The sequence below is a fragment of the Onychostruthus taczanowskii genome, unplaced genomic scaffold (genome assembly GCF_017590055.1).
Source record: "Onychostruthus taczanowskii isolate IOZ18803 unplaced genomic scaffold, ASM1759005v1 scaffold20, whole genome shotgun sequence".
In the NCBI taxonomy this organism is placed as follows: domain Eukaryota; kingdom Metazoa; phylum Chordata; class Aves; order Passeriformes; family Passeridae; genus Onychostruthus; species Onychostruthus taczanowskii.
Genome location: NW_024499240.1, coordinates 3,879,902 through 3,907,198, shown reverse-complemented (window position 1 = coordinate 3,907,198; position 27,297 = coordinate 3,879,902). Strand labels below are relative to the sequence as shown.

The 27,297-nt window shown below is 37.3% G+C and overlaps 1 protein-coding gene across 1 annotated transcript in view; it reads right to left on the bottom strand.

The window, feature by feature from the left end:
- MYO3B (myosin IIIB) overlaps window positions 1-27,297 on the bottom strand; it is a 198,183-nt gene that overhangs the window by 154,333 nt on the left and 16,553 nt on the right. Inside the window, exons 6-10 of the mRNA XM_041403364.1 lie at window positions 14,161-14,344; window positions 12,576-12,710; window positions 9,227-9,331; window positions 8,874-8,973; window positions 5,267-5,343 (exon numbers count right to left, since the gene is read on the bottom strand). Of these exons, the coding sequence (XP_041259298.1) occupies window positions 5,267-5,343; window positions 8,874-8,973; window positions 9,227-9,331; window positions 12,576-12,710; window positions 14,161-14,344 (601 nt within the window). The remainder of the gene's footprint in view (window positions 1-5,266; window positions 5,344-8,873; window positions 8,974-9,226; window positions 9,332-12,575; window positions 12,711-14,160; window positions 14,345-27,297) is intronic.

Below are 27,297 nucleotides of genomic sequence, written 5' to 3'. Positions count from 1 at the left end.
ATGCACAAAATTCCTTGCTTAGGTGGCAATTAAAAGTATAGCGAAAATGTGCATATGAGAGAAGCTAATTTTAGCAAATTGACCTTGAATCTCTTGATGTAAGCAAAGGGCTGACAAACAGAATAGGCTGAAATATGACAAGATGAGATTCTGCTAAATTGCTTTGTAAGAATGTATCACTGTATCTGTTTAGAGTTAATTAAAAACATGAAAGGAAAGATGGAGAGGGACTTTTTACAAGAGCATATAGTGACAGAATAAGAGGTAATGGATTCAAACTGAGGGAGAGTAGGTTTAGATCAGATGTTATGAAAATATTCTTTACTGTGAGGGTGGTGAGGCACTGGAACGGGTTGCCCACAGAAGCTGGAAGTGCCCCATCCCTGGAAGCGTGTAAGGTCAGGGTGGATGGGGCTCTGAGCAACCTGGTCAAGTGGAATGTGTCCCTTCCTGGGGCAGGGGACTTGGAAACAGATATCTTTAAGGTCCCTTCCAACCCAAACCTAGGATTCTGATTCAAAAGGCCCAGGTTAGTGGTGGGATTATCTTTTCTATGCTGTTTTCCCAATTCAGTATTTAAACTATACATTAAATGTATTTACAATTAAATGATTTTTTCCCAAATTCTAAGACTTAAATACAGCCCTTATTGTAATAAATATTGGCTTCAGCAGCAAAGTTAATGCGAGGTTTTTCGCAAAATTTTTTTTTCTCTTTGCATATTTTTAAATTACATTAATGTAAGTTACTTATGGGGGTGCTTTTTTACCATCTAGTTTTGTTAATTTTTTATTAGATTATGCAGACACACAATTTTGTACTAAAACAATGCAAATATTATTCATTGTTTCAGGATTAGACTTACTTCACACGCACATGATCAGATTTAAAGTTTAAAACGAATACAAAGGGACATTGGGAAAAGAAAGACAATTTAAGCTATTCACCTACTGTTCTAACACTTTGGAAATTTATTCTGATCCTCAGATGTACTGCATTTTATCCCAGGAGAATGCGTTGATTCAGCAGGAGAAAGGGAAACTGTGTCTGGAGCAATCTTACTGATCATTACTTCCTGCTGCCAGCATGGTAACAAATATTCAAAACACAGAGTTGAAACAGCTTTACATAACACTGTGACATCTGAAATATCTCTGAAAATAGGAAAACAGACCCAAGATTTCACTTCTGGTTAACTCATTATTACAGAATTCTTATATCTTTACCACAGTATCACAGCCTTTCCTACTCATGTGTCATATTTCAACACATAATCCTTCAAAGGATCAAGTATGTTTTAAATATGTTCCTTTTAAAATACAAATATACATTCACTAGTGTAATTTTTAGCAGTTATCAGTAAAATATAACAGCATATTCACTTCAGTTTTAAATTATGTTCAGCATCTCTCCAGTTCTTTCTAACTTCAAGTATCATTTTCTATCCATGCTTAAAACTAAATTTGGGCCAAACATGTACATATATCTGTACATGGAGCACATCATCTTTGAGTGTGATCACATGGCATACCAAGGGATCCTACCCAGCCAGAAGGAAGGGCAGGTCCTGCCTGATAAACCTGACCTCCTTTTTTGGCCAGGTGACCTGCCTAGTGGGTGAGGACGTTGTTTACCTGGACTTGATGGTCCTTAGACACAATCTCCTACAGCATACTCCTGCAAAAGCTGGCGGCACACAGCTTGGACAGGAGCACTCACTGAGTTCAGAACTGGCTGGATGGCTGGGCCCAGAGCGTGGTGGAGAATGGTACTCATCCAGTGGGTGTCTGGTCACTAGTGGTGTCCCCCAGATCTCAGTGCAGGGCCTAGTTCTGTTTAATATCTTTATGATGATCTGAATAAGGGGAGCATGCAGCACTACAGGCTGGGGGCAGAGTGACTAGAAAATGGCCCAGTGGGAAAAGACGTGGGGTGCTGGTCAATAGCAGCTGAACATGAGCCAGTGCATGCCCAGGTGGCCAAGAAAGCCAATGGCATCCTGGACTGTATCAGGAACAGTGTGGCCAAAAGGGTCAGGACAATGGCTGTCCCCCTGTACTCAGCACTGGTGAGGTCACACCTCGGGTGCTGTGTCCAGTTCTGGGCCCCTCAGCTCAGAAAGGACATTGAGGTGCTGGAACAGGTCCAGAGAAAGGAGTGAAGGTGGTGAAGGGTGTGGAGAGCAAGTCCTGTGAGGAGCAGCTGAGGGAGCTGGGGGTGTTTAGCCTGGAGAAGAGGAGGCTCATCACTCTCTACAACTTGCTGGAAGGATGATGTAGCCAGGTGGGTCAGCCTCTTTTTCAAGGCAATCTGAACCAGGACAAGAGGTCATTGTTTTAAGCTGTGTCAGGGACGTTTTAGGTTGCACATTAAGAAGAATTTCTTCACAGCAAGGGCGATTAAACATAAACATTAAACATGGACTGCCCGGGGAGGTGGTGGAGGCACAATCCCCAGAAGTGATTAAGGGAAGACTGGATGTGGCACTCAATGCCCTGGTCTAGTTGACATGATAGTTGGTCATAGGCTGGACTCAATGATCTCAGAGGTCTTTTCCATCTACTTGACTCTGTAACCCTGTTATTCTGTGATACTCTAACTGAGTTTGTTTCAAGATTCAAGATTTTGAGCTAGATCATGATAATCTACTCATATGTGTGGAAAAAGAAATCTGCAATTCTATTTGAACTAGGTTTTGTTCAGTTGTGCAATGGAAGTTGAAAATAAGACGTGTTGATGCTTAGAACTACAGATGTAAAGGCAGTTCAGTACAAAAGCTTCAAATCTGATTCATCCTGCTAGCACATAACACAATTTATTTATCTATTATCTAATATACAGCACAATAGAAGCAGATTTTAGGTAACTTAAGTGTTTGATAACAAGCAGCTTTAAACATACTAACACTATCCTGTCTTATTTATCTTTTATTGGTATGCTTGTATTAAGTGTTTCAGTTTCTGAGAGTCTACATTTGTAAGTATGAAAAATATTAATTAGGTTAAACAACAATTATTAATTTTCAGTGAGTCCTCTTTAAAGCTGCTCTCAAACTGACTTATCCTTGTCATGTTCTCTGTTACTTCCTCACAGCCTAATTTTTACCTGTATTTTCATTTTTCAGAAAAATTTTTGTGAATCACAAGCTCTGCTCAAAACAAATGCTCAAGGACAGATCTTTTTTGTCCTGATAATGCTAAGCAAGCCTCAGTCATCAGAAAAAAAGGAGCCAAGGTGCTTGAGTCACTCAAATATTAAGCAGTTAAGCTGCTACTTTGAATGCTGTCAGTAAGAACATTGAGTTGAATACCTTCCTTACACCACCCTCAGACAATGCTATTTTCCTATGAGCTTCTGCTATTTCAAGTGCCATGCCTTATAATCCCTTTGAAATGTTTTGCAAACTTAATCTTAAAATATGGTTTTCTTCATTTTACAGACTATTTGTGGCCCAGGCTGATCTAGTGATTCCAGTTTTCAGTGTGTTTGTCTCCTGCTTATATCCAGTTATTCCCATCTGTCAGCTTGAAACATCCTGCATCATTCTTCTCCAGATTTTCTTTTCTTGCAGTTTACACTGGAAAATATTTCCTGTCAGCTATATTCTACTCTGAAACACTATTGTAGTCTCTTCTTCCAAGGCAAGATTTTTCATCTCCCCTCTTCACTCCCCCTTCAGATTAAATCCACCCTTCTCACTGCCAGATGAGATCCCATGATTACCTTATGCATTGACTGAGGTACCTATGTTTCACATGCAGATGAAGTCCAATTGAAAAAAAAGCCTACATGTTTTTTTATTTCACTGATTAGGAACATTTCATTCTTGTTCAGTTATTTTATGATATTTTGGGGTTTGAAATAAATTCTATCCTGTGTCAAAAACCTTTAGGCAAAAAGATTTTTTGTAAATGAGTACAAAAAACTGCCTTAAGTGCCTTTTTAGTGTTTACTGATTTTACCACAATCTCATCTAGAAAACACTCTTCCTAATAAACTGTTACCCAAGCACACCTTTTCATTTTCTTTTTGTTTTATTGCAGTCCTAATCTTCGATTTTTCACATAAAAATTTGGGTGCATATTTTTAAAATACCAGAAAGATCTCCCCAGAAATAAAGTAAATTGCATCCTGCACATCACTTGAAACCTGTCATTTATATGAGCAACTGCAGTGATTTGAGCAAGCATGTTATGCAACCTGTCATTTAAAAGCTGTTTCCACAACAGCATAATGGATATCTAAGCCCCTTACAGCTGTTTTGCTGTACTGGCACACCTATGAAGCCTGGTGTGACTCATGGCATGCAAATGTAATATGGGTTACTATGCCTATGGTACTGGGTCGGTTCTTTCAACAGATCTTTTCAAAAGAGCAAGAATTCAAAGCTACACCTGTTCCTGTTTGGTATGCCATGTACATAACATACCTCGATTACATGTGTGCTGTACTTTCAGGTCAAAATTTTTCAGATCAAAATATCTGCTTATCTCTTTGGCTTTCTGCCACGAGAATAAATACCTTCAACATGGCAGGGAAAATAAATTTAGTATAATTACTGCCCTTGATGGCAATTATTCAAGCAGAACAGTACCATGAAAATAACCTATTATAATCCATGTTCAATAAAATCTTTCATAATATGTCCATTATTATCCAGAGAAGTATTTTATACAGGTCTCATTTTAAAAATGTCTCAAATCAAGGTGATTGCATAAATAATATTTTCACAGTGGTTTCTAAGGTATCTCGTGTCTCCTTTGTGACGTAAACTGGTTGTTATGGAGATGGTGAAATATCAACCATTCTTTGTGAGACTGTGCAAGATCAATTTTAGACCCCTTGCAGCAGCATATTTTCTCTCCTCAGCGATAATCAGCCTTCCTTAGCAACAAAACCAGATGCATAAAAATTATGAAATGTTTTAAAACAAATGTTTGCACAATACTTTTAACTCTTCAAACTACAGAAGTAGACCTGTGTGCATTTGTAATAGATAAATTCTATCCCAAATTCCCCAAAACTCACATGGCCTTTAACAGAAAAGAGGCTTGTACTGTGACAAAGGCTGGACAACTTACAGACAACTCCTGTTTCAACGCCTGCCCTACCGGCCTTTAACAGAAAAGAGGCTTGTACTGTGACAAAGGCTGGACAACTTACAAACAGACAACTCCTGTTTCAACGCTTGCCCTACGATGGGGAAGTGGCAACAAAGTGTGTATTGCCAGGAATGGAGACAAGCCAGACAGGCACATGTGCCTACCTCAGGTGCCATCCAAAAGGGTGTTCCCACCGAGGTGTTTCTGCGCAGCCGTGTGCTGGTGAGCTGGGCTGAAACACCTGCAACAAAACAGATTAAAGAGACTTGGCTTCAAATTCAATGACATTTCGGTAAGTTTATTTCAAGTATCTGGAAAACAAAACCCAAACCTGTGAGCACAGCTGCAGAATGCCTAGCCAAAGTAGGTGCAAATTATTTAATTGATTTCAGCTTGCTGTTTTCTACAGAGTTTATCAGAGATTCTTCTTTTTGTGAATGACTCTCAGTTCGAAGCACTTTTGTTCAAACTCAAAAATTCCATTGTCACATAAATATCCCAGATTTCTTTCCGCTGTTTTCTTAAGTATAAATGGGAACTATTACAATTACAGCTTGACTTTAAAACTTTTGTTTCAGAAATGCACTGCCTGAACATCACGAACTGGGAATTCGTTCACTAGCATACCTGCAGGGGATCCTGTTCAACAAAACACTTATGCACCTGCTTAAATCTTTCCCTAATGAGAAAAGCTCAGAAGCTCAAGCTCACACTGCAGCTTGTACTTAGGGAATTAAACACATACTTAAAACAAAACATTAGCTTCAGAGCTTTGCTGATTGGGGCTGGACTACTGAAGCACAACTGAAAAAACCAAAAGAATGAACTAGTGTGCAATCAAACAACGTTAACAAATCAGAATGAACATTGACAGCAAATCTTCTGTGCTCTGGTCAACACATTTTTGAATGAGTTCAGTTCAGTAGCAGTCCAGTGAGGTCACACAAAGCCAGTATTAACTTAGAAATACATTTTGCTTTAACATTTTTTAAAAACAAAAGCCATAGTGGTTTGCTCTTTCTGCATTACCCAGAGAGAAAAATGAGCAGAAACACATATAATAGACATTGACTGATGCCAATAAATAAAAAAAATTAGACTCGTAAGTTAAATAGTTTGATTTCTGATTCCAACATTCAATTTTACATTTGTTTTTAATTTTTCAGTGTAATCGCAAGTCTTCAGTGACTTTGTGAGTACTGCTGGGAAACAGTTAACAGCTAGCACACACTACTCATTTCACTGCCATCTCTCTTCAGTCACCTTAATTCACAGCTGCTATCTAGGGATATTCCAAAACAGTGCAGAATACCAAAGAGCTGAGAGAGGGTGAGCATGAGCATAAATGAATGATAAGTTGCAGACATTTTAGGTCAATTTACTGTGACCATCATTTATTCAAATATATTATGCTGTCAACAGCAGTTGAGGGAAGAAATGTGTGTTATGTTGAAAAAACAAACTGTAAAGTCATCCAGTAAAGAAAAGCCTTAATTAAAGATATCTGTGTAACCCTCTCTGTGACCTAATATCCATATCTACAGCCTTGAATATGAAGCAGCTTTTTTAAAATCAAGATTCTGCCTCATTTTCTCGACTGAATGGATAACATTCAGTCATAACAGATCATATGAATAGGTCATAATTTAATTTTTTTAACCTCATTGATTTGAATTGTCATTTCTTATTTAATATATCCAACCCTATACTAAATTTAAAATTATTTTTTTCTTTTGACATATTTTCTTCCCCACTCACCAAGCAACTAATCTACTTAACATTCCCACAAAATGGCAGAGGATTATTAGTTTCAGGGATTAACCTAAAAATATCCAAAGCATCCACTGTGTTTGGGTACTTAATCTGAGATCTTTCAGTTGTGAGGCACTCCACAAACCTCAAGTACAGCTATAACAGAACTCAGATGCAGTTCAAGAACAGAGGATAAGATGTTTCAAACTGACTACTGGGAAAATGAAGAACTGAGTTTGATCTAAGTGACCCTCCAGCATCACAGAGAAACACAAGCAGAAGCAAGAATAATCTCTAATTTGATGTCATTCAACTGTCTCAACTGTGAGTCCCTTCTCTTCCTGAATTCCTTGCAATTCCACTATTTATCTTCTACTTTCTGCAAAAAATGAGACAAAACAGTTCTACAAACAATATCACCCGTGACTCAGTCCTAGATCATTCCCAGAGACTGTTCTGTGGCTCTAGCAGTGGACTAACACAGGAAATAGAGCAACCCAATAAAAGCTTGGCAGCTGATACTTCTTTAGTCAGAAAGCCCATAGATATACTGGCATTCCTTGGCATTTCCTAACTGTTAAGCAGTAGGGAACACTTGAGATTTAAGTCTCATTTTTTTCTGAGCCTGTCATATTCATTGTGATTTTCTAGAGCTACTGTCCTAACATACAAAGTAAGAGAAAACCCCTGAAACCTAAATATAGAATCAGAGAGACCCATGGGACACCAGAAAGATTGGGAGTCTCAGTTTCCTTGAATGTGCCACTTGGGGTTGGAGCACACTGGTCTGTGTTTAAGGCCTTTAATACATCTGATAAAACCATTTTGCTTTGGGGAGAAAGGCCAACTTTTCCCATAATGGAGTAAAAACAAAGATTAGACTGCCAAATTTCCCCCAAATGAGAAGGGGTCTTCCTCTCTTCTATTAGGTCAGGGACTCACTCCAAGTTTTGCTTCAGGTCATGCATTTCTCCTAGCACTATTTTAATTGCTGCCTTTACAATTCAAAAAAAAAAGAAATTTTGTCCCTAGAAGATACTAAGGAATCTCTTATGTGACAGCTTACTTTAGCATCTTCAGTACATATGTGTGTTAAATTTATAATACCATGACATCACCAGTATGCAATTTTCTTTCTACTGCATAAATTTAATATTTTAGGATTTTTAAAAAATATGATTTGCAGATTTTTTTGACATACCATTCTACCCTACACTCATTTTGTGAACATTTTTCCTTGCCTTCATGCACTGCTAAACAAACATATCATTCATACACTATTTTCAGTCGTGATTACCTTATGCATTATATGGTTTCATTAATAAATGATGATCTGTTTCTGTTACTTTTAATAAAATTGTCCAGTCCCTTGCATACATATCTGAGGGACAAAAGCTTTTTTTTTTTTTCTAAGTGCATGTTCAAAGGAATAAAATTGGAACTGACTTTAAACCTATTGTCAAGTGCCTTTCTACCACCCTCCCTCCCTTTCTCTCTCTTGTTTCTTATGACATACCCAGACTGGCAATGCTCAAATCTAAAAGCAATAATCACTAATTAAATGCATGTTGGGTTTTGGACCCAAGGGACTATTTTACCTTCTGCTCAGAGGGGAAAAAAATATGCTTAAGGCTATCAAAAGCCATTTCAGAAAGAATGTTTCCTTTTCATATGCAAAAGACAGAATATTGAAATTTAAATTAGGAGGACAACTGCCCTGAAACTGACATTTCTTCTAAAATGCAAAAGAGCTTTGTAAATAAAATGCTAGCTTCAGAATTTTAAAAATTATTAAATTATGTTTAAGCTTTTAAAAATTATAACTCTATTACTGATTTTTAGTTAGAATTTTTATTCTTGGTGTAATCAGGTTCCTTTTGCATTTTTCCTTCTTAAAATAATTCTGAGTATGCTTCTGAAAAAGTCTGGCTGTGACATTCTGCCTTCCCAGGGGAAAGTAAACAGACGCCTTTGGCTAAACTGCACGTATCAAGAAAACAAAGGGGAAGTGGTCATTACCAAAGTCAACGAGCTTGACTCCACCTTCTGTTGTCAGGAGAATGTTGTTCCCTTTCACATCACGATGAATGATCCGGTTATTGTGTAAATGCTGAAGGCCCTATATATCAGCAGTAACAAAAATAAGTTTATTCCCTTATTTAAAACAATTACCCTGCTATTAGGGAATGTAATGAAGAAAATCTGCACACACTCTACAGAAACAGCTGTCCACTGGATTACATGCCTTTATACAACCCCTGCTGTTGTAACAGCCCATGTAATATTGTGCACATTACCACACTCTATAAATGGAAAATGTATGTATGCAATAAGTGAATTGCTGTCATTACAAGCCCAGTGAACATCCTTACCAAGAGAGCACCATATAAGATGTATGAGATGATAGCTTCATCCAATCTTCGGCCACACTTCAGCAGGCCTTTGACAAGCTCTGTGACAGAACCTCCATTGCACAGCTGGAAAGGGGGAGTTGTGAGGAGGGAAAAAAAGCAAGTCCTCAGTTACTCAATATACATGCTTAGGCTATGAACACCTACCAAGCAAAACTGTGCTACAACACAAGTCTGGGAACAACAGAACTCATTTTATTGGAGATGTTAATATAAATCACAGCAGCCTGGGTAAGGGGAGGGAAGAAAAAACTGAAAATTATAAAGTGTAATTTATAAAATGCAACAAAAAAGATAAAAATAATATGAACAGGACTGTATTTCAAAAGAGGATTCATAAATCCAATTGACATTATTTGAGTATTTTCACAATACATCCATTGTCTTTTTGAAAAAAGTCCTTCTGTGCAAAGGCCAGACAGAAAACATTGATGCTCTTGATAACTGGGAAGCAACAAATGAGTAATTTTAAACTTTCACTTCATTAATGCTCCTGATGGCAGGCTATATAAAATAGACAGAAGCCATATCTCTATACTCAGATTTGATGCCATATACTGTCAATAACAGAGAAAAATAATCTAGAGAAGCAGCTTCTTGCAAGCATTTTCTACTAATGGGCTGCTAAACATCAAAAGAGGAAGAGAAAAAGTAAAATTAGAATATTTGAAAATATGTTCTCATCCACACCTTAAGTTTACTGTCCACACCATTCTAAGCAGGTATTGATATCCTTTCTCCCCATTCTTTCCTTTAATCACCTTGATATTCACAATTGTTTGACCAAAAAAGAAAAGATAGGAGAATTGACTGCCTTTCTTTCGCTGAATTTTCTCCTCTGGTGTTGTGGCCAGTACCCTTACCAACATTTCTGCCAGAGAATCACATGCATTTCAACACAAGTTCGTTGAATATTACTAGTTTAAAATTCCACAGCATAAATCAGGAGAAGAGTATGAAGTTATACAAACTCTCAAGATTTGCATCTTTCAGATGGCTTTTATGAAAAACTGCATCAGTTCAACCACTAATTTCTGTTATATGCTAATACTTTCCTTACCTTATTACTAACTTACCTTTGCATCAAAAAAATTTCACTAGACTAGAAGTTTGAGTTAATGGAAAAGGACCTTGAAGCAAAATTTCATCACTTAAAACTTTGATGAGTTCTGTAGGAATTTGGCTTTATTTTTTAATTCATTAGCAGGGAATGCTTTTCTTATTTATTTCATAAATTTGTGGGAGCATTCAGGTCAGTGTCAACTATCAAATGTATTTACATGAAATTGCATGTTTTTCTTCCCATGGTTAACCATTTGCTGACAAATCATTACGCTGAAGTTTTCTTTGTATTGCTTTCATTGCATTACATGTTCTGTTTAGACAGATTATACTAAATTTATTTCTAGCCCAAAAATAAAATACATAAAAGTATGCTCTAACTTAAAAAAAAAAACCCAAGCTGGTTGCAATTGAAAAATAATACAGACTGACAGCTGTTTGCTAGGATATGGTAAATGAACGCCTGACTCAAAAATATATCCCACAAACACTACTACAGCTGTCTGTGACACTATTCTTCAAACTCAGCAAAGACCTCGAAAAAAATGAATCTGAAAGCTTCATTACCACCTTACACCTAATGGTAATACTTTAACAGGTGGAGAGATGCACATTTATATCAAAAAGTTGAGAAGTTTGCTTTACAGTTGTCCAAGACTTGCATCATCATAAAAATACTTAAGGTGTCCGCTTTTGCCACCCTTCCTCATCGCAAACATTTATCAAAATAAGGTCCTGCTTGTAGTGAGTAAACATGGCAAAACTGTGCCTAAAGGAAAAAAAAATTCCACCTTTTTATTACAAATTTTGGAAGTCACACATCAAATGTATGTATTTCATCAAAGACTCAGGGATCAAAGTCTGAATAGCTTGTATATTCCCTTTTACTGAAAATGAGTCATCAATTTATAATATCACAAGTCATTGCTATGCATGCAAAAATATGCTGTAAATTGCACGGCAATGAATAGTTTGCGTTGTCCAATAATTTTTTCCATGTAAGGAAAACACATTTTTGATAACGTCAAATTTCTTCCAAACTTTGGATTATGTGCACTAAAAGCCATCTGAAATGCAGATACTTAATTCATGAAGTACATACATACAACTTGTTCAAATTTTACATTCAGTTTTATTTCAGAGTATATGATGATTTTGTTCCATAAAATTCTGTCATTTGGCACTTGATGGATCTTTACAGACAAGACTCTTTTATTAAAAAAGAAAACACAGAGGAAAGAGGAAACCAAGCCCAAACTCAACACAAAGACAGCACTGCATACAAAAAAACCAACACCAATCAAAAATACTAAGGTCACTTTTCAATAGTTACTGAAATTTGAGAGGAAAGACATTCAAAAGCTGTCATTCAAGCTACATATTCTCCAGTACATCAAAGTTAGATGTTCTGTTGGGATTCCACAATTTGTAGTAGAAATAAAGACTCCCTATTCTGATTCTAGTCATCATTCAGGATCAGGGAGTGGAATTTTTAAAACAATCAATAATTAAAAAGTGAATCCTAGCTTTGGTAAAAGTCTAGTTATGAAAGAAAGAAATGCTTGAATGGTTTGTTACTGCTCATCAGAGCAGTAACTGCCTGTGCAGAGCTCTGCATCAATTAAGCCTAAAAAGAAATCCTCATTTTGTAACCACCTTTGGCAGTCACTTAACTTTGGTGGAAACAAGACCACCAAAATGCATTTGACATTGTAAGAGTACTGACTGGCACTGAACAAGAAGAGTGAATAGAAGGCATTTCTGTTGCTAGATTTCCAGCAACAACCAGCCCCTAGTTTAAAATTACCATAAAACAGACCTTCCCATTACACTTTCTCTGTTCACTTTTGCAGTAGGCAGCTTATTTGTTAACTACCCTACACGTCCCTACGTCATCATCTTTTACATTCCCCTCAAATGCTCGAGTTCTCCAAAAAGTTTAAATAAATGTCTTATCTAATGTTTCCTCTAACAAGAAAAAAATAAAAAACAAAAAACCAAAAAACCACACACACACCAAAAAAAAGCTGCTTATTTTGGAGGCAGAAAGTAGAAATTCAAACAAAAATTAAATGCAAGACCATTTCCTATTAAACCAATTTTGAAGTTTGGATGTGATTTTCAACAGTAGGCTACAACACATCATCTATCAGAAAATCATGAAAGCCTGTGACTCTTTTAGCAATAACAAACAAAAATCCAACCACATATGCTAAGGTAAGATGTAATATTGCCAAAATTATTTTACCTCAAGTACTAGCCAGAGCTGTCCTCCCACATATTGATCTGCTTTGTAAAACATTCCATAAAATCTAACAACATTAGGATGATTGGGAAGAAACTGCAAAATATTATATTCAGCTTCAATTTCTTCATCTACATCCTAAATAAAAAACACAAAATACAGAACATATAAAGATAGTGACTCGAAATAAAGCAAGAACAAACTCTCATGGATAAAAAGAACTACTTTTTTCTTAGTTTGTACTTTTAAATAGTTTTACTTTAATGCAGCTAAAAGTACACTATACTGGACACTTAATGCATATAGAATTGTGCCACTTGTGCTCTTCTTATATATGAAAAAGTGAAGCCTATGTAAGTCAAGCAGTTTTTCTTCAAGAATTCTTTCTGTACATAATATACTTAACAAGAAAATTTAAAATTATACTTAACTCTGCTCAGTTGTCTAAGTAAGAAATTTACACATGTACGACTTTTAACCTGTTTTAAATCATGCATGTTTTCAACATGTGAGCTACATGTAAATACATGAACCTTTGATTTATTCCTTTTTCTGTGGTCATCACATAGGACTAAACAGAGAACAATTTCACTATGCCTCAAAGGGGCCATCAATAAAACAAAATACATTCTTATTACCAAAGACATAACCAGAAACAATGAGCAAGAGACAAAACAACCACCCATTAAATAAGAAAAGGTTCCTAGGTACTTGTTAATGAAAGAATTCTGTGACAATTACAAAATAATGTTTATACCAGCTCACAGGCCACAACTCAGAGCAGTGCTTAAGTGCTCAAACTTTCCTAATTTCTGCACAGACTTGGCTATTAGCAAATTTAAGCTTGTGCCTTCCCCAGATCCATACAAGAGAAAACAATGATGAATTTCAGTTGAATTTTACTGGCTGATGACAAAAATATAACATTTTTTAGTCAATATTTTAGCCCAGCTGTCATAATCAAACTCCAGCTTGATCCAACCTGAACAGCTCTCAGTTAAATTTTCCATTGAAAACTAGGGCCTTGGTTCTCATGGGAAGATAGGCATTTAATACCCACTAAAACCAGAGCTGGCATAGAACTACTTCTGACAATCTGGGATGTCTGCTGCTCTATTCATCTTAATTATTGCCTCACACTATTTTCTGCTTATAAAAGGTAACTTTAAAATATCCTGAACTTCACAGTGATTCTATGATGGGAAAAGTAATTCTTTTAAGGAGTACACAGAATAAAACAAAAACATTAAGGTTAACAGCATCTTGTATTTTCCCTGCTGCAGTGGGCCCTATGAGAAATGCCTCTGTGCCTTCTCATGATTTGCATGCTCCAAGTGAAGATAACTAAATCTGTGGCAGAAGAATCACACAGATCTAAAACAGAAACTAGGCAAATGCTGTCCTCAGATAAGATGATTAAATTCTAAGTTGTCATTCAGTTGCTGATACTAAAATCCTTCTGTAAATGCCTTCTGTAAAATTGTTACCTTCTGCATGCTCTCAATATCTTACACATTTGATTTACATTTCAAGTTTAAGAATTCTTTTAAATTAACATTGAAGTTACAGTTTCACATTTTCTACTTACACTGACAGGATCCAGAATCTTCACTGCTGCCAAGCTTCCGTCTTTTTTATTAGCAACCTTATAGACTTTACCATAAGTGCCTTTCCCAATAGTCTCTATAATTTCCCAGGTATCTGAGGGATCAGCTAATGATTCTAGTCCAATCATACTGGAATTATATTGAAACAATCCATACAATGGTTTCCTGGAAAATAAAGCAGACATACATACAGTGGGAAGCCCTAAGTAACTTGGTAGTAAAGACGGTATCTTATGATAAAGAAATCAAATATTGTCCTAATTTAAGAAGAAATACATTAACATTTTTTTGTATCAGAAGACAATGTTAGCAAAATAAAATTTAATGCAAAATTTTTACAGATGGAGTCAGGATGGATGACTGAAGAAAAATTTTAGTGAGCATTTCTGTGCATTGTGATAACATGGCAGCATTTACAGATGGCATGTTTATGCATTATTCGGAATCAGATATGTGAAATTTGTATCATAAGACTGTTTAAACCAAAACAAACTCCTCTTGAAGTCAAATAATACCTATCTAAATAAAGCTCTACACCTGTCATCAGTAAAAGTACCTTTTGCATCTATGACATCATTGCATTCCTACAATAGAAGTCATTATTTTACAGCATAAAAAAGCAAAAGAACAGTATCTGCTATATCTTCAATAAGGTAAAATCTGCATATAAAAAACCTGAAATCACTGTGTTTTGAAACAGCTGGCTTATGCACTTCTGGCATTTACAAGCACTGTGGAACAGTAAGAATGCCATATTCAAAAGTAAGGTATTTCACTATTTGTAGAGAACTCAGTATTGGTCCCACACTAAATTGTAACTCCTTGGTAGAAGAATTCAGAAAGTAAAGTTGACATTATTAGCTATGGCCGCACCTAGCCATGACAGACCCTGTTCTGCTGGCTAGTAGTGGTCACACACAGACAGCCACCTCAGAAGCAATTGTTAGAGGAATTAATGAACCAACAAAAGGCACAAGAAAATCAATAGTCAAAACAGCATCTTCTGCTGTTCTCCTCCTGCTATTTCTCACTGGCTACATTAAAACAAAGAGAATGTCAATATCTTGAAATGAAGCATACAAAAAAAAAAAAAAAATCTATCAAGACACCATCCTGTAATTGTTCTCAGTTGGACCCAGAAGACAGACTGCAGAATGTGCTGTGGGTAGTTTTTTTGAGATAAAAGTTACTGATGGAAGAAGATGAAGGAGAAGGATAAAAGCATGTTCAAAAGCTATTATTGATGCTATAAAACTTACAAGCAAAAAAAGAACCATACTTTAGCTGATCACATATTTTCACTAGGCAAACATAAGGGATGCAACAAGACAACCATAATAGAACTGCTGTTATTTATAGATGAAAGGTAGATCCCTGAGAACACTCCAGCTAAATTCAGTTCATAGAACAAGTCTCGCTTGAATATACAAGCCATGAAATCAACACTGGGTGTTCAAACTGGAAATAGAGAGAACATAAGTGGAAAACATGTTCTCTCTTTCCACATATTCTAACTTAAAGTTTTTATTGTTTGTGCTTACATACACTCTCTTCGTCTACATAAAGTCCTTTAAATTCAGGAGTATCTTCATTATTTTCTTTTCTTTTTGTTCCTTCGTATGGATGGACTAGATATTCCAGGCTTTTAGAACTTGCAGTATCAGCCACAAGGCCAGAGCTGAGTGATAACCAGGGGCAATGGATTGTGTCTGGATGCCAGCTCTGATGAAAGCATTGTGATTATTTGCTCCCTTGTCTTGCCTATGCTTCCAGTTCATCAAAGTGTGAATCACAACCACATTCCTAGTATCAACCATAATAACCTGACCACAAAACCAGCTACTGACCATCATGGAACAGAAATGTAAATGTCACTTAGTTCTCTAGAAATAAAGAGAACAAAGAACACTCTAGTCAAATGGTAAAAGTTTCACACCACCACTCCTAAATCAGTCCTGAACTGAAGGTACTTCTAAGATCATAACCTTAACTCAAATTTTTGGATTAAATTTTTTAATCTAAACCAGAAAACTCTCCATTAGTATCCTGGAAAATGTATGATAGGAAAGATGTATGTGCCTAGTCCAGACAATCTAGTACGTGTTTTCATTTAGATTCATTCATAATAATGCATGGCAATACAAATGTTTGTAAGTAAACTCGTGTTGGACCCTTATATTTATGAGAACAACATTAATCGTTGTTCAATAATGTTTGATCATTTTTGTATTGTTCATATAAATCAAACTACTCCGGGCAAGGGGTGAATACATTATCCTGACCAGCCAGTTTCATAAACAAACAGATCCAGGATGCATAAAGGTAAAGGTCAAGTACAGCTTTGGCCCTGACCAGCTCCCCTGCAATCTTCTGACTGGGTGTGCATTTTCAGTCTTTTCAGCAGGACTGTGTCAGATCAGGAGGCACTCCTGACTCCACTGCTGAGTCACAAAGTTATTTTACTCCAGAACTATTTAGCACCTCATCCTCTGACTCCCAAGTGCCACAACACTCTTGATGAACTTCCATCTTTCATGAGGTCCAGGTAACATTGCATCTTGGATCCTTCATATCTGCATCTCCCATAAAAGTCAGATTTCTTCTGCTTCCCAGAAACTGATTCTGAAGTTGCTTCCCTCTTACCACAGACCCATGGCTGCAAGTAATCTCTGTGTAAATATAACAGTCATACCAGTTTGTTTCACCTCAAGCCATTTTCTAGATGAATTGTACTTGCCAGCAAGTAGTAGTAATGGTCTTAAAGAGATCTATCTGCTTAACATGCACAGAAAGGTGTCATACACTTTTAGATTAAACACTCCCTCAATCTACTGCAGAATAAAGAATAGAAAAAGCAAAGCACCAGGATCTTCTTGAGTAGGAAGGTCTTAAAGGTGAGGGTAAAGTCTAGTCACTCCATCTTTTTCCTGTACATATTCCTTTTTAATGCAATCAATCATAATTCACCACCATAATTCTCCAGTATTTATTTTACAGCAATTTTATTCTAATGCAGAATTTAATAAGAAGAGATACTCTCTTTTATCCGTAAGAAAAAGAATAAACTATTAATCATGATATGAAGAATCTCTCTTAGCACTAACAATGACTTCTTGCTTAAGATGAAGCATTTTCATCAGTGAGCTAGTTGTCATGCATTAGCAGCTTGTGTGCAGTAGCCTAGCGTGACACCAATTTGCATAATTTCTCTCCTCTAACAGGCTTCAAAAATAATAATAGACATATGAGACAGAATCCATTATTTTAAACTTATTTCAGCAGCTATCTTCAAGGAACAGTTATCAGAAAAACCTCTACAGAATTAAGTTTAATAAATTATAAATGTATTATTTGGGTTAGGCTTTCTGGGCCTATAGCCATTTATATTGAATTCTGTAACAAAGAACAAGACAAAACCACAAAGCAATTGGCTTGATGTCTTCCCAGACAAGAGGCAGGACTGGGATACTAAGCAAGTTGCAGAAAACTGGGAAGAGCTGCTGACTCCCTCAAAGGCAGGGAGGCCCTGCAGAGAGATGTCAACAAATTAGAGGGCTAGGCAATCACCAACTGTATAAAGTTCCGCAAGGAAAAGTGCCGGGTTCTGCATCTGGGATTGGGCAACCCTGGAAGTACAGACAGACGGGAATGAGGCGCTGGAGAGCAGTGCCACAGAGAGGGACCTGGGGCTCCTGGTCACTGGTGAGCTGGATGTGAGACAGCAGTGCCCTGGCAGCCAGGAGGGTCAGGTGTGTCCTGAGGGCATCAGGCACAGCACCACCGGCCAGGCAGGAGGGGGATTGTCCTCTGCTCTGGGGCAGCCTTACCTCCAGTCCTGTGTGTGGTTTTAGCCACCACAATGTACGGTATTAAACCACAGAGAAATGTCCAAAGAAGCACAATGAAGATGGAGAAGGCCTTGAAGGGGAGCTGTGTGAGGAGAAGCTGAGGTCACTTGGGCTGCTCAGCCTGGAGAACAGGGACTGAGGGGAGACCTCATCACAGGCCTACAACTCCCTTGTGAGGGGAACAGGAGGGGCAGCACTGATCTCTTCTCTTGGTGACCAGGGACAGGACCTGAGGGAATGGCCTGAAGTTGTGTCAGGAGAGGTTTAGGCTGGACATCAGGAAAAGCTCTTTCACCTAACAGTGGTCAGGCTCCCCGTGGAAGTGGTCACAGCACCAAGCTTGACAGAGTACAAGAAGCATTTGGACAATGCTCTCAGGCACATGGTGTGACACTTGAGGGTAAGTGCTCTGGAGGGCTAGGAGCTGGACACAATAATCCCTGTGGGTTCCTTCCAACTCAGCATATTCTGTGATTCTGTGACTGTCTAAATGTAGTTGGACAATGCCAGTATTCACTGCTGCTCACAGTGAACTTGAAAATCAGGGTTTTGGGGGTACAGATAAAAAAAAAAGACAGTGATAAAAACAGAAGCAGCTCTGAGCTGTTATACCTGTGTATGTTATTAAATAATGATTTATTCAACAGGGAGTAACAAAAACAACTTTTTTTTTTTTTTCTGATCTGAACTCAAAAGAGACAATACCATTTGTTAATATTAATAAAGCAAAAATAATAATGTCTTAACATACTGATATAACTACTGCTGAACCTTTTGTTATCTTCCTGGCTCATGCATTTCTACATTGGGAGTACCAAATAATATTGCTGCAGTATTCCAATTCTCTCAGATAGTAATCCAGTACAATGTCTGGCCTTATAAATTTGAAGAGTAATTTAGACCTTGCTCCACTTTACTATACATTCTGTTATATGGTCATCATTAAGAAAGATCTGATTTATCTTTATCACACAAGTCTACACAACTACATTTAGGCCTGATGTCCACTAATACAAAAACACATCACCAAAATACTCAGCTATCCGTTAAGTGAAAAGATACAAGCACCCCAGGAGAAACAATAGATGCCAATACTGACAAGAGCAAAAATTCTCAGAACTTGCTCCTGTCAGCTATTTCACACTGAGGAGCACTAATCAATTTCAATTCCTACTGATTCAGGGGATTTGAAGGAGATTAACACCTCCAAGAGCTGAGATCTTGAAGAGAAACAATTTAATAACAATAAAATTGTCCATGAACTTTCAGAATAGAATTTAAACACAGAATAAAGTACCAATCAGGGCGTTTCTCCCTGATTAACTCTTGGGTTGCTGCAGATGGTCTGGAAGAAACTTAAGAGAATTCCTGAACTTAATTTACAAAGAGAAAATATGACAGGTAAGAATGCTGTATCACACACTGGGTACAGCAACTATGACCTAGAATAATCAACCTTTAGCAGTTCATTAGCACCTATTTAGTTTTCTTTTATACATACTGCTCAATTTATGTAACAACTGTGTGTTCAATACTGTGGAGTTTCAGAACTCAAAAGAGAAAAACATTTTGTGATACCATTAAAAAAAAAAACATCAGAAAAAGAGAAGAGATAAAATAGTTGTACATCACCACAAGCAGCACTGAACTGAGGTATCAGTTAAGGCAGACCAAAAGTAGATTAGATTGCACAGACAATATGAAACAGGATCTACTGTATTACGTATCTAACAATGTTTCACCTTCAGCCATTTTCTATCACTTCTTATGACAGTGGATCATTTCCCCTTTAGTAAGGATACCTTTTGCAAACTGTCCCAGTTCCTAGCTTACTGTTTAAGCAGGGAGTACTTGCTAAAAGAACAAAGTTTGAAGCACCATAAAAGCAGGATGAACAAAACGGAAACTGACATGATCCAGCTAAGAAGGATATCTTTATATAGTGTGAGTGATGTGGTGTAATGAGGATGCTCCTTTTACAAGGTAGCATTACAAATAGAGCCTACATTTCAAATACAATCCTAAGAGTTTGGAGAACTCAAGAGATACTCTTGACAAGAACTGACCTCCTGTACTGCAGAAATCATATTTTAGATATGCTTCAGGTTCTATTTACAAAATGAACAAACTTGTACCTTCCAACAGTAATACCTTGTATTGGAAGGTGTCTCCTACACAGGCATCCCAAGCTACAACTCTCTACACATTATGGCAATGTCCCACTGCAACAGCCCTCTCAGAAGTGCCATCAGCTGTTGCCAGGTACCAGTGCAGAAGCAGCCCCATGGTTTTCTCTAAGTGTCCCTTGAAGCTCAAAGCAGATCCATTTTGGCTTCTCTCGTCAGACACCTGACTTTGGAGACTATCTCAGTTAGCCACAGAGACATGCTGGCAGCTTCTTCTCCCATGCCTTGAAACCCTCTCTCAGTTCCACAGCAAGGATATTTTTAAAGATATGTGTGAGGTGAAATAAATATATGCACAGACTTAACAGGATTTCTGAAAACCCCTTCAGCTATTGCAAGGAACATAAATAAACAATAAAAACAACAGACATCTTGTTTTGACTTCAGTCTCAGCTTCCTGACATCTCAAACTCTTTCAGCTTTTCACTATAACCAGGAGTTCCCAGTCTCTCATTTCAAGCTTGGGTCATTTACTCTGAAACAGATTTGCTCTTATTTTCTAAATCCCTCCTCCTGATCTCTGCAGCATGCCAGCTTTTTGTGAAAAGAGAGGCTGATTTTCCTTCAAAATGGCTGATAAGAATCCCTTTCCTTTAATCTTCTGCCCTGCCTTGCTAGGTCATTCCTCTTCAAACACACTATGTGACCAAAACCTCCCACTGAACTCCAGCATCCCACTTTAAGTCTAAACTTTGATAATTGATTTGTCATACTGAGTATTCAATCTTTTATTTCATGCTACTCAGTCATCAAAATTTAATTTTTCCTCTTTGTCTTCCTTTTGTTCTTTTTTTCCTCTTGCTTTTGGCAGGTGCAAAGTTTATTTCAACCACTATACAAAAGCAGAAGCATATCAAATAAGGCAAATAAAACCACATTCAAAATGATGCTTGTAGTCGGATAGATTTATACAAAAACCTCCCCAATGTCAAACAGAAATTACATATTGTATATAGATACCTTGAATTGTCCCAGCTGTCAGTGTATTTTTACTATACTCACATTTCTGTAAATGGACTTTCTTCCATCACTACTCTTCACACAACGGAAGGTTTGTTACCCAGCTTACAGAAACAATGCTTGCATCTACAAGATATTCCCTTGAGGGTGTTTCAGCAAAAACAATATATTGTGCTGCATTTGTGGAAATTGCCATATCTGCTTTACATCCTTGTGTTATCAATTTTATAAAGGTAATTCTTTATAATGAATTATTTATTTCCTGTAGGAATAGACACCTGAGATAGTAATAAATATTTATACATTCAGTTAGTTCACTAATGAAAACTGAAGCGATTCTAAAATGGGATGTTATCTCAGAGGCATGGGGATCTACCAGTCTGCTCAACTCTCACATTAGTGACGACAACCACTAAGTGGGAAGCAACAGGGGGTGGAAGAAACCTGCTCCTGAAAGCATGGTACAGCAATGGGCTAAGGTCTCAAGATAGAATATTTCTGCGTGTATCCCAGAAAAAAAATCTCACTTGTCTCTCTGTTCTTCCAATTTGTAAAATGTGTGGTACTATCCTCTAATCATACTCGTTTGCAATCCCTGGACTTTTCACTAGCATTCCAGAGAAATTCCTCTTCAGCAATGGAAATATCTCAGACAATGAGTTATTGGTTTGTGCATTGACCTGTGCACCTCCACTGTCTTTACAGCATCTAAGAAATATTTTGGGTTGCTGGCTGCATGAAAGTAATTCAGTACCACCTATGGATTGCAAGTCTACAGGCACAAATTCCTTCAAGTTATTTGGCTGTACTGATATCACCCCAAACCAGGTCAACATAAACAGCTAGAAAAAGAGTTTGTTTACTGCATTCATAATAAGACAATGCACTTTACCAAGTTTGTAAAGTCAAAAGATAATAGAAAATTCAAAAAAAAAATTTAAAATGTCTGCATCCATTTAGACTCAGATCAGTCCTGAAAGGTCTTATCTAATAAACACACAGCTCTTTTTCAGCTCATATCCCCCTTCATAATCCATCCCTGTCTCTGGGGCAATTCACCTATGTCTGCACCTCTAAAACACAAACTACAAGTCATTTATCTAAGAAGGTAGTAATCTGTTTGTCCATCAAATAATTGTTTTCCACCTTCTGGAGAAGTTGACTGCTTTAGGTCTCATGTGAAACGTCTCACCTACCCCGTAACACACTTTATTATTCTCATCTGGCTCAAATTCTTACAATCTATTAGTCCATTGTGAAGGATAACATTAGCTAGAAAATGGCCAAACCTCAGGGAAAAAACCCTCTCTAAATGGTAACATTTACTTTTTATACATTTGTCATGTTGTAAATTCACAACCATCCTTCAAGCAGACACATAAATGGAATCAAGATGCGTCTCATAGTTAAACAAGTCTTTTAAGAGAAGCTGCATGTGATAAAAATGAATGTTACTGAAGTTAGCGGTTTAAATGCAATCCTATTTTTGAAGGATGCTGTAACAAAGCAAAGGTACTACTGCAAACATTAAGGAGCAATGTTACAGACTATCCATGCTGCTTTGCTCTCATCACTACTGAGATAGGTCAGCCACAAAGGAACAATGATTTTGAAACTGCAAATTTGTGTCTTATATTTAGGGGGAAAAAAACCAACCCAACTGACAGAGACGGGTTAGGGAAAGCTACGTTCTGCTGGACTTGTTCTCTGAACAATAACTGTTTCAAGGACCTCAAAATATACAGTGATTTCAGAAATTATTCACAGGCCTCCTAGATTAAAGGAATAAAAAGGGAGGAGAAAAAATGAGGAGATGTATGCCACAGTTCATTCTGTACCTTCAACTACTGATTGTCAGTGAAAAAGGAGGAAAAAATCTTTCAGATGACAGATTCTAAATCAGATTATATATTTGCTCATTCAGATGTAGAAAGGAAGTACAGTGCAGGAAGTGCAGTGCAATGTCACAAAATCAGAAGACATACGGTACTCCACATAAAAACAAAATCCATTACAGGTTTGAATTTCCCTACATGTACAAAGAAAACACTTTAAAAATGTGACTGTCAAAAGATGAAGAGATGATCATGCAAATTTAAAAGTTAAATAGTTCACTGGTAGAGAACTTCAGGAAAATACTGCAAAATCCAGAATTAATCCTTGACAAGGCAATTAGAGTGTGTCAGCAGCTGAAGTCATTCATGCCAGAAGGACTACAGTCTTGAGTGGACTGTACCTTGACATAATGAAGGAGTTCATGAATCCAAAACATTACAAGAAAACAGACCTGCAGCAGACAGGCATGTGGGCTCTGGCTAAAGCAAGGGCAGCATGTAAAACTGTCTATCAACTACAACCATGAGCCCAGAATAATGCTCAGCTATTTTGCAAAAGCTTGCAGTGTCAGGGCACTTCCTTCTCGTGAAGCTGCATTTAATCAGAGGCTCTAATCCTTGGTCCCTGTCCAGGCTACCCTCCAGCCATGTCTCTGCCCAAGCATGTACCCCACTCATCCAGACTCAGGCACTAACCAATGGACTTCGTCTTCCCAACAGACCTGGAGTCTGCCTTGCTCCTCCAGACTGGCCTGGCCGTCACTGCACCGTCAGCTGACTGGCTGCCATCCCTGGGCTTGTCCCCATGCCTGCCTGGCGTCCTGACAGGATGCCCCACGCTCCTTGTGGCCACAGGCCTGCTGCCTCACTGGCACCCATGGCTCCTGGCTCATCTGCCCTCACAGGGCAGCCCAGCCCACACTGCAGATTGCTTAATGGTACTTTACTCACGCCTTTTTTTCTGCTAGCCTCTCTCAGAACATGTGAAAGCTGGCACACTTTTCAAACCAATGAGTAGTTGGTTTGAAAAGTGCAGATCTACAGATCCCTGAGTGTATATCAAGATGTATATCAAGATGCAAAACCAGTGAGATCAAAGAGCCAGACTAACAGATGAGCCTGATACATTTTTCTCAAGATCACTATTTTCACCTTCTAAAAAGGAAGACAAATGAAGGTGCACATGCTACAGCATTACCTGGGTTCACAGACTCTTAAACGGATGTTTATTGTCCGTTCCATATGTTAACACTGTTTCTATAGAAAACATTCATTGAAATAAAAAGGAATGTAGTGTGGAGCTTGTTATGCAAACATTTTAAGGCAAGGAAACTCCTTTTTGTACTTTTTTCTTTTCCTCCTTCACACAGAATAAGAAAGCATTTGAGGCCATAAGGACATTCCGTTCTTAGTTAAGTAATTATTTTGACAACCAATATTTAATTACACAAAAAGCCACACTGTAAAGTAGAACCTTATTTAAGAGACAGCTTTTAAAAACATCCTCTCTCCTAAAACCTAATTTCAAATTTAATAATTTTCTTTCTTCTATTAAATAGACAGCTCCTATAGAATCCTGGCAATTAAGTATGTATTATTTAACAAAATAAGTCTTTGCCAGAAAGGATAAAATTTTTCTGATTTGTATGTCTCTGGAATTCATGCAAGAGTAAGATCAAGTTTGAACGCTAACGAAGTATTCTTCCGCCTAATGAAATATTCATACTCATTTGTCATCAAGACTTCAAGAAGGAGGAATACAGCCTTCTCACTTCTGTCTGTAAAGGACTAGCAAAGATCTTTCCTTCATTTAATTCTGAATGCCTCCTGAACCACTCCTAATAATTTCCTTTCCCTATACAACACAGTAATAGACATATTTAAAATTTACTCAGAAAGATGACTCCATATTTCAGGCAGAAAAGTAAAGTTTATATACGTGCATCACCCAAAACTTACTGTAGTTTTTCACCATTAAAACTTCAAGCTACCACTATATTTTCCACATCTTTCCAGATGTATCATTAAGATCAGAAAAATCATATTAAATAAAGAATAAAAGCTACACTACTGCATGGGGACGGAAATACAACAAAACTTTAAGACAACTTTATCAAAAACCATGCCTTTAGGAAATGCCATCATTGCAGCCTTCTTGTCCACAGTACAACCTTGAAGCCTAAAATGCTTTTTTTTTTCCATTTCAGTTCTTGTGGAACTAATCAGACATCAAAGGATGTGCCCCTGGACACAGAATTTTCACATGTGGAAAAATCAACCTAATTTAAGAAGGGGGGAAGCAGGGTGTGGATTCTTCACCATAACTTTTTACAGGGAAAGCACTTTATCTGATTTAACAAGTACACAAAATTGCATTTTCAGGTGTTCCTCATATATGTTTCATCCTCAGTCTTTCAGCCTGTCACAAAGAGCACTCACTTTCCAGCTCAGACACTAGATGAATTTTCTATTCCAAAGGCCTTTTGGCAGATTGGTCAACAGGTGTTCTTTTCACAGCAGCCAATTTGCTGCTATGAGGGAACATGAAACCAAACACATTTTCTTGGGAGTGCTGCTGAATTCTATGAAGTTCCCAACTGAGCAACCCTAAGCCATCAGAAATCACCATATTACCACCTTTTGCCCAGTTATTAAATCAGGTAGTTTCTCTGTATTACAGTACCTATTATTATGGTCAGTCACCACAGTCCTTCATTCTTTGAAACTGGAAAGAGATCAAACTATCCCTAGTGAGAAGCAACTTAGCCTTCCATGAATCATCCACATATTTATTTAGTTTATCATTAGCTGACTTCTGCAGAGACTCCAAACCTTCTGCCAGCATATAAATTGCTTCTGGAGCTATAAAACAAACATCAGCAAAGGAGTTGAACTAACATAACTTTCCTACATATTAGCAGTTGTTAAATTCAAGTCACTTAATCCAACACCAGTCCTTCCTCCTCATTTGATGACAATATGTACCCCATACAGCAAAAAGTTTAGTTTTGTAATCATTCTTCACTAAGAAGAAGTGTCTCACCACAAAGCATGAATATACCTATAAGCAAATTGCTTACCTTTTGGCATATATAAAATGTTCATTACAAAACAATGTAAAATCAACAGCTGAAAAATATCCTTTTAATTTAACTAATGGGGAATTTTCCTCATTAACATAGTTGTAAAAATGACTTTCAACAATTTTCCAAAACTAAAAAGGATAAAGTGATTTTTAAATATTCTTAACTTTTGAAGATACACTCTTTTTCCTTGAATTCATTTTTAATCACAGGAAGTTTTCTGAATTATGTACTATATCTACTGTATTTATCTCATCATCTCTCCTGGCTGGCTTCTCAGAACCATTAATTCAATGCTCTATCTGCTACAGTTGCTCATACTGCAGATGACATTTACGTTAGGTTTGTTTCCTCAGAAGAAAATATATTGCAAAAGGTAGTCTGACAGGTCTTCATATCCACTTCACAGGCTAAACACAAGTTATAAAGATCATTCATGTAACAACTGACAGAAATGATGAGAGAACAAGTGGAGACAACAAGATGTGCACCAAACATGCCCTCTTCTTTCAAGTGAATTGGAATTAATCGCATCTATCATTCATCCTTCCAGCAGGTTTAAAATAACAGCGTAAAAAATACACCAAGAGACATGAAAATGGCCATCCCCCAACTCCTCCTGCTTTATGCAGGAAAACTGCTATCAAAGGCAATACTGCAATATCAGAAATAAGGTTTTTATGTTTTTTTTCTTTCAGAACAGATTTTATACCAATTCTGTAGAGCAAACAGAATGATGTATCAAATAGCTCAGCGACAAGTTGTATGGACATACTACAACATGACAGGATTGTCCCGTGGCAGAGAGGAGGTCAGTGAATATTACTCACATCCAGGCTGTCCAGTAACATATTTACAGATCAGAACTTGAAGAACCCTGAAGCAGAACAGCTTCTGCTCTCCATATACCTCCAGTTTTTAATACTTTCTAAGGTATTAAAAAGTATGCAATAACTGGGACAGGGAATTTTGCAACAATTTTTCCTTTTTCTGAATAAAAAAACCTCACCTATATGATATAACAGCTTTTAAAAATGATTTTTTAAAACAAATGCCTCAAGTAGGATGACAGATTCTGCAAAATCTGCAGTGAGCTGCTAAGCATTTGCAATAAAATCCATCAGCCAGCGTCTTGGTATGTTCAGAGGACTGACCTTCAGGATACCTTAGTCCTATAAACAACCTTTACTCTGAAAAATCACTGCA